The sequence below is a fragment of the Artemia sp. Qi Xiang Cuo genome, chromosome 7 (assembly GCF_049724085.1).
Source record: "Artemia sp. Qi Xiang Cuo chromosome 7, ASM4972408v1, whole genome shotgun sequence".
Classification (NCBI taxonomy): domain Eukaryota; kingdom Metazoa; phylum Arthropoda; class Branchiopoda; order Anostraca; family Artemiidae; genus Artemia; species Artemia sp. Qi Xiang Cuo.
In genome coordinates this window covers 52,942,992-52,951,237 of record NC_142800.1, presented here as the reverse complement: position 1 = coordinate 52,951,237, position 8,246 = coordinate 52,942,992, and the positions used below count along the sequence as shown (strand labels likewise).

The 8,246-nt window shown below is 37.0% G+C and overlaps 1 protein-coding gene across 2 annotated transcripts in view; it reads left to right on the top strand.

The window, feature by feature from the left end:
* The first annotated feature begins 286 nt into the window (after window positions 1-286).
* LOC148950417 (cathepsin L-like) overlaps window positions 287-8,246 on the top strand; it is a 60,392-nt gene continuing 52,432 nt past the window's right edge. For both annotated transcript variants that reach the window (XM_089092396.1, XM_089092395.1), the window contains exon 1: window positions 287-414. In XM_089092396.1, coding sequence (XP_088948522.1) covers window positions 351-414 — 64 coding nt within the window. In that variant the 5' untranslated portion in view covers window positions 287-350. The remainder of the gene's footprint in view (window positions 415-8,246) is intronic.

Genomic DNA, 8,246 nt, shown 5'->3' with positions numbered 1-8,246 from the left:
TGGATTTTGTTCTTTTTGGTTGCCCTGTGGCAACTCTCAACCATAAAAAAGAATGGCTAACTTTATCTGCTATATTCAAGCGCCTCAAGCTAACCCCTAATATTGACCAACTAACACAAAGGAGACACTCTTCAACTGATGATGCTGAATTGTTCAAAGCTGTCTTTAACTGCCTAAATATAGGTGGTTTCATCAATGATGTATAAAGCCTATTATTGAATAATAATAGTCTAATCTCTATATTTGATTTCCCAGGACACCCCTGACATAATCAGACAATACGAAAAAGGTTAAATGGATTCATCCGAAGCCTATAATTGAAGAAGAAGAAGAAGAAGAATCTATTTAACATGAAATGCGCAATTTTTCTAGGATTTATCCTTGCCTTTGCTTATGCCCAGCATCGAACTACAGGTTAGGCTTTCGAGTAATAAAATTCTACTTTTGGATGTCTTGGAATGGGGTTAGGTTAGGAAAATGAAACTTTCAGGGATGGGTCTACAGGCTAAATTATGTCCGGGGAAGGCATGTTAAAGAACTTACCTCCACTCCTTCTCCCTCTACAGGGTCCTGGGTAAATATTTACCAAATAATATTATTGAGTAATGACTAAAGTGAATATACCACTTGATGCCTTATTTTATGCTCTTTATGCATATAGGCTAATAATGATTTTAGTCAGAAATGAATTTTAGTTCCCCACCCCTGTATATACCAATTCAGGGTATATATTTGCACATCAGGGGGTGTGGGGGAAGTTTAAACTTACCTCTGATTTACATCAGAAAATCCCCCACCTCCCTAATGTGCAAATAGGCTATGTAGACTACCCTGAAGGTAAATATCTACCAAATCATATTATTGAGTTAGGAATAAAGTGAATACACCATTTGATGCCTTTTTTATGCTTATTACAAATAGGCATATAATAATCATTTCTATTGGAAATGAATTTCAGCCCCCCCCCCTTATATATACCAATTCAGGGTATATATTTCTACAACCTAACCCTGAATTGGCATATATGGGGGGGGGGGGTGAAATTCATTTCTGATAGCAATGATTATTATATTCCTAATCAGCATAAAAAAGGCTTTGAATGGTGTATTCACTTTAGTCCTAACTCAATAATATGATTTGGTAGATATTTACTCCCTGAATTGGTATATATAGGGATGGGGGCTAAAATTCATTTCCAACAAAAATGATTATTATATTCATAAAGAGCATAAAAAAAAGGCATCAAGTGGTATATTCACTTTAGTCATAACTTGATAATATGATTTGGTAAATAGACTATTTACCAAGTCCTGACCTTTGATGACCTTTAAAAATCTGTGTGTTATAAAAGTGAAATCTTGTAAAATAGATTGTCTGCTTAAATGAAATAAAACAAAATTGTTTTCAGCTTCACAACTTTGCTAAGTTCCAATTTATAAGGTTTTAAATATATGCAAACACAATTCCTAAATTAAAAAAAAGAACATTGATATGGCTTAAAATTCTACTCAAATAGGAATTGCATTTTCAGAATTAAAGCCAGAGAAAAAGAAACTGATAGGCTAACTGTAAATTAAGTTAAAATGTTGTTTTTTCCAAATTTCAATAGGTATAGACCTGCCATGTAGATAATTTTAGAACCCTCTAGGGCTGGAAGGAGTGGAGATATGTACTTCAAAATACCTTCCTGGGGCATAGGCTACTTTGGCCTGTAGACCCATTGCTGAAAGTTTCATTTTCCTTACCTAAACCCTTTCTAAGATAGCTAAAAGTAGCTAAAGTAGAATTTTACCAAAATGTATCCTAGGAATGTAGGCTTGCAAGCTAGCTTACAATTTCCATGTTTGTTCTCATCTCTAGGGCTTAGAAGATTGTATGCATGACAAGCCTATGCATATCTGATTTCTGACAAGATAATTAGGCATCTAAACTAGGCTACAATGATTTTCAGTTTCAATCTCTTTTTCATTGGTTTATTGAAAGTGCAATTCATGTTATGTCAATAGAATTTTAAACAATAGCAAGGAATTTTCCCTAAAATTTAGGAATAGATTAATATATCTTTAAAATCCTATAAACTAGGATTAAACAAAGGTATAGGCCTAAGGATCAAAACACTTTTTTGTCCCTTGCAGAAAGATTTGGGAATATAAAGATATCCACAATATGGCTAATATGGGGGTAAAATTCATTTGTGATGCAAATGAATGGTATATTTACATTCAGGATACAATTCTGGGTACATATTTTCACATTAGGGGAGAGGGGCATAGGAGTATTTACTCTGTAAATATAGGGGAGACCAGGGCAATATGGACACTTGGGTAATATGGACACCCCACTCCTATATACTCCAGGTGACTCTAGATTAAAGTTCATTATAGTCAAAACAGGTAGCATTAATGGTAGAGACACATGGTAAATGACTTCTGTTGTTGTGATTACTCATTCATTTCTGAGAGCATAAATTTGGAATTTTCAAAAGTGAAGTAAATTTCTTTGTTTTCACTGAATTAAGATTTTCAGCCAGCAGTATTTAGTTTCACAATTTTTTTAAGGTAAGTTCAAGAGAGCACTGCTTGGGCTAGTCATTGTATCCTTATAATTTGAAGTGGCACTTCGTGGAGAGGACATCCTTTAATTTTTTATTGTAACTGATTAAGGGGGAATATGGACACCAACAACCAGGGTAATATTGACAGGAGTGTCCATGATGCCCCAATAGCAGCAAAATCTACTCTACATCTAGATTATAATAGATAATTTTGTTTCAGATGGTAAAAAATTATCTAAGAAAGTCAACCAGGTGCTTAACAGACGAGCAGGCAATTAAAGAAGCTTTGCTAATGATTCGCAGTGGTGTTTCCAAGAAGGAAACTCAACATTCCTTGAGTAAGCAAGATAAGATGTGTAAAACCTTGGAAGGAAGTGCCTTAAAAGAATTTGAGAGTAAAAAACCAGAGGTATTTAAAGCTGATAATGGTGTGAAAAAAATAGTAAGTGGTATTGAAGAAAACAATCTAGCTAATTATCTGACAAAAGCTAGTAAGCTGCACTATAAACGCCGCCAAAACAATATAGAATTCTGGCCCACCAGTTTGAAAAAATGCGGAAGAAAAAGATTCCGGACAGCTGGAAAATAATAAAATTTCTGGTGGAGATTGGTTACATTATTCTTGAAAAGAAACCCAAGTGTGTCTATCCGTTCTCCTCAAGCTACAAGCATTGCTGGGGCAACAGCATTCAATCAAACAACAGTCAATGAGTTTTTTGACAGTTACTCAGCTGTGTTAGAAAAAGACACTTATGCTATATGGAATGTTGATGAAACTGATCTTACAACTGTGCAAAGCCTAAGAAAGTGTTAGCACCAAAAGATGCTAAGCAAGTTGGTCAACTAACAGCAGCGAAGAGGCGTGAGCTTGTAACGGTATGTTGTGCAGTTAGTGATGCAGGTGTAGCGATACCCCCCTTGTTTTCACTGTCTTTCCATGTTTTCACTTCAAAGATTGTATGGTCTCTGGTGCCCCTAAAGCACAAAAGGTGCTGTTTATGTAGGCAGATGGATGACTGTTCAAACCTTTCCAGAATTTCATAAACAGTTTCAAAAGCACACATGATGTAGTTTTGCCTCAAAGTCTTATTGATCATGGATGTCCATGCAAGCCATATAAGCCCAGAATCAGTAGAATATGTTAAATTGAATGGAATTGTGATACTTACTATCCCACCACACACAAGTCAGAAGCTTCCACCTCTGGATAAATCTGTCTTTGAACCATTAAAAGCTCACTACAATAGAGCTGCCAATGTGTGGATGCTTACCCATCCTGGTCAGCTCATAAAGATTGATAATATTGCAGGACTGCTTAGCACTGCTTTTCCGCAGGCTTTCATGCCGCAGAGTATTCAGACTGGCTTCAGAGTTTCTGGAGTCTATCCCTTCAACTGCAATATTTTTATGGATGAGAAATTCTTGAGTTCCTATGTCTCTGATCATGCAGAACCAGCCACTCTGAGCATTAATCCTCATGAAAGCAATGATCTTTCTAGACCAAACCCATCTTCTAGTGCATCTTCAGAATTACGAGAACAAATGCCTGTATGCCCAAATATCTCCCTTGAAAAGATTTCTCCTCACCCTAAAGTCAGTGCCAGACAAAATATTACCTGCCGCAAAAGGACCAAAAGCATTATAGCCACTGACATACCTGTTAAAATCAACTTATAAAAGACTTCGCTGAACTAACAGCAAAGGCTAAGGGAAAGAAAAAAGTGAGAAGTAACAAGGCAAAAATTAGCAAAAAAAGGAGAAAAGGTACAGAGTTTTGACACCATGGAGAGTAGTCAGGATGAAATGGAAGAAGAATTCCATCTAAGTGACTCAGATGATGAAAGTATGCATGCAGATGTTGTGGAAGACATTGACTATGAATAAGTGAAAACTGATGACTATGTACTAGTTGAAAAGGGAAAAATAGGTAAAATCCCAATCTACTCAGTTGGGAAGATAGTTTCACAGGAGGAAGACAAATATGAGGTACTCTATTTAAAAAGACTTGTGGCTTTCCTGAAGTTTACAAGAACAGGTCAGTTTTTTACATTCAACAGAGCAAGCATCAAAATGAACATGGGCCTCCATCATTTACTGGTGGCACTATGCGACAAGCAGAACAGCTTTTTTTCAAGTCAACCTGTCCCAATTTGACATCAAGTAGTTGTGATTGCTTAAACTACCACAGCTGAACAACTGAGTTGAATTAAAGCCTACAGCTGAAAATTGCCTAAGTTGTCACTGCATACCTAGCTGTTATATATATTCAATACATTTTTAATAAACAACCTACTCTTCTCTTTCTGATTTCTTATGCTTCTCTTTTACTCTCTTTTTTACTTCTGATTTTTATTCTTCTATTTATGACTTTAGCAGCCCAGGGTATAATAGACATCAGTGTCCAAATTACCCATACCAAATGTCTGTTATACCCCGGTAATCCAGGTATATGGACACTTTTGCCACTTTTCGTTTGGTCACTTCCCATGAGAATCTGGAGGTACAAGTTTGTTGTAAATAGCTCAAATAAAGCTAACATACTGAAGTTAATGTTGGTAGGATCGGATGTTCAAAATAGAGTCTTACTGAAAAGTTATTTGAAATCCTGTGAAAAAGTGTCCTCAATGCCCCGGTCTCCCCTATAGGCTAGGTTCTAAGAAATCCATGAATTTCATAGGAAAACAAGGAAAGAAGTGAAGATAAAGGTTTTCCCCTGCAAAATTTGTTAACTAGCCAATGATTATTCTGCATAATATGGAGTAAGAATTGCTGGTAAATTTTTAGTGGGTTTTATAGGCTAGTTTTGCTAAGATGAAAATGAAAACAACATTTTATACATTTTTTTATGCTCTTTCATAATTCAAGAATTGCTTCTGGGGCTAATTGCATCTTGAGCCCTTAAAGAGGCCCAGAAGGTATTTTATATGAATTATGAAAGAGCATAAAAAAGCATCAAATGATGTTTTCACTTTCATCCTAGCTAAATTATATGGTATAAATTTACAACCACCCCAGGTCATAAAAAGACATGTTAAGAAAACAATTCTTACTTGTTAATATGCATAATAATCCTAGTTTACATATTTTCCAGGGGGAGAACCTTTATCATCACTTCTTTTATTGCTATACAATTTTTTTTTTAGCAAAATTGTGAAAAATAAACAGATTTGACAGATTTGCATTGATCTGTTTTCAAATATTCTATATACAGGGTTCAGACTCGCCTATAAATTCCTATATTTTAATGCACTCCTATAAAATGCCTATATTTTGGCTAAAATCATATTATTCCTATATTTTTGGCTGAAGAGCACCAAGAACATTGCTCATGATTTACAATTTTTAGTGCTTGTTAAGTAGGCCAAAATGTGCTTTTCTTTGCTTTTGACTGTGCTTGTAGACTGTGCTGTCTTTTGGTGTAGATTGATAATTAATTGCAACTGTTGAGCTGTTTGAACTTAACTAATGCTTTGTGTTGGGATTAGTAAGCTGCTTCTGCCTGGCCTATGCTGTTGTGTTGACTTAGTAGCCTATGTTTTGTTTTTTGTCATGTTGGGCCTGTCCAAAAATGAGCAAAGATCAGTATATAGGCTAGCAGTCTTGGCTTAGTGAGACTGAGTTCTTGCAACTTATGCGTTTCCTGGCTGAATGCTATAAAAGGCAAATACAGCCCAGTTTCAGACATATCCATATTTTTTCTTTTTATGGCCTTTTAATCATGGGATGCTATTTTGCAGGTGATGCTTGGTAATTAAGTATGGGGCTTACCAAGTTCAATAGTTCATGACTTTCTAAAACGGATTGCAGCAGTAGAAAGATTGGCAAATGGTGTAAGACTGGGAACGACCAGTACTTGTTCTTTTGCAAACTCTGCTTGAAAAATCTTGGTTGCAGAGCTGGGGTTGCTCAGCTAAACTAACATGTGTGATCTGCAGAACACAAAGCCGCAGTTACTGCTCAACTACATCCATTACAGCTTCACCTGACTGGACAATCTCAAGTTGATGAAACAACCTAGGATAAACCATTAGTTGGTACAAACATGTTTTGTGAGCTTGATGCCACTTATAAAGCTGGGTTAATATGAGCACTTCAGACAGTACAGAGTTCCATGTCTGCTAACTCTTCAGACCATATTGTTGCAACCTTCCATGTGATGTTCCCTGGTAAAATATGTCCCTATGTGTGAAGAAACTCATGTATCTGATCACCAATGTGCTGCATCCTAACTGTAAGCAAATGCTTGTGAAGGACATTCAGTCATATTTTGTACTAGAATATGAAGAGACAACCTACAACGCTGGCATGAAACAGTTACAGATATGTGTTTGATATTGGTCCTTATATGGAAATGAAATCCAGAGCACACATTTATGCACAAGTTTTATGGGCCACATGACAAGTGATGACCTGTATAGGAAGATTATGTCAGCCATTGAGCAGAATCAGCTGCCACTTGAAAAACTGATCATGCTTGGAAGTGACAGACCAAACATCAACAAAAGCGTTTGGAACAAGTTCAATGCTGAAAAAAAGAAAGTGACAGGAAAGGGAATGTTGAACATTGATAATGGCAACATCCATATAATTCATAACACTTTCTTGAAAGGTCTTCAGGTGTTTGGAGAAGAAAGTTCCAACTTTGTTATTCTTGTGCATTCATTTTTGGATGGCTGGCCTGCATGTTGTGAAGAATATTGAAATTGCAAAAAGAAAGTGGGAGTGCCAGAGAATGCTTTCATGCAGCATGTCTCAAGCCACTGGCTGACAATTGGTCGTGTCCTTGCTAGAATCATGCAGCAGTGGCTGGCAATCTTAGAGTACTTCCTGAACTTCATGCCGAGAGAGAAAAAACTGAATAATATTCTGTCCACTCCCAAATTTCTAAAGATTGTGGCTTATATCAGAAGTGCAATGATGAAGGCCCAACTCGAGTTTGTTCTAGCCTCAGAAGAACTGTTCATGAGTTTCACCCAACTGTTCAAGAGCGAAGAGCCTCTCATTCGTGTTCTGCACTCAGAGATCAAAAGAATAGTTGTGACGCTTTGCAGACGGATCTTTACTCCAGATTTCATGACCGAGATTGCAAATATCTCACCAGAAATGTTGAACCTTGCAGAAAAATTTGCAGAAAAGCCCATAGTTTCAGAAAATGTGGAACAAGCTTTTGGTGAGAAAGCAACACTGAAAAACAAGGCCATTTTCTATGTCAATGTGCAAAAACATTTTATTCCGGTTATTTGCCATATTTTGGACAAATGTTCTCTGGAAAAGGATGGTTTTCTAGAGGCTTTATGCTGTTTGAGTCCAATCAACATGAAGGATTCAAGAAGCATTGCAGACATAGCGGTTGTGGCACACAAGATTGCAATTGGAGTAAGCTCAGACGTCGCCCAGGCTGAGTGGCTGCTTTTGTGAACGGAAACTGGACCCTGTGAGGACATTACTTGGATTGATCATTTTAGGAGCTATTATTTTTACTGGTGAATAAGCATGGGGCCAGCAAGTACCCGGAACTTACCAAGCTTATCAAAGCAGTGCTGACGTTCTTGCATGGCAGTGCAGATGTTGAGCGTGGGTTCTTGTGTTCTGGTAGGATCCTTGGTGAAGACCAGGCCTTGATGTCTGAATGCGTTCTGGATGCGAGACTCAAGGTATATGCCATGTTGAGGCTTTATGGAGAAAACCAGAA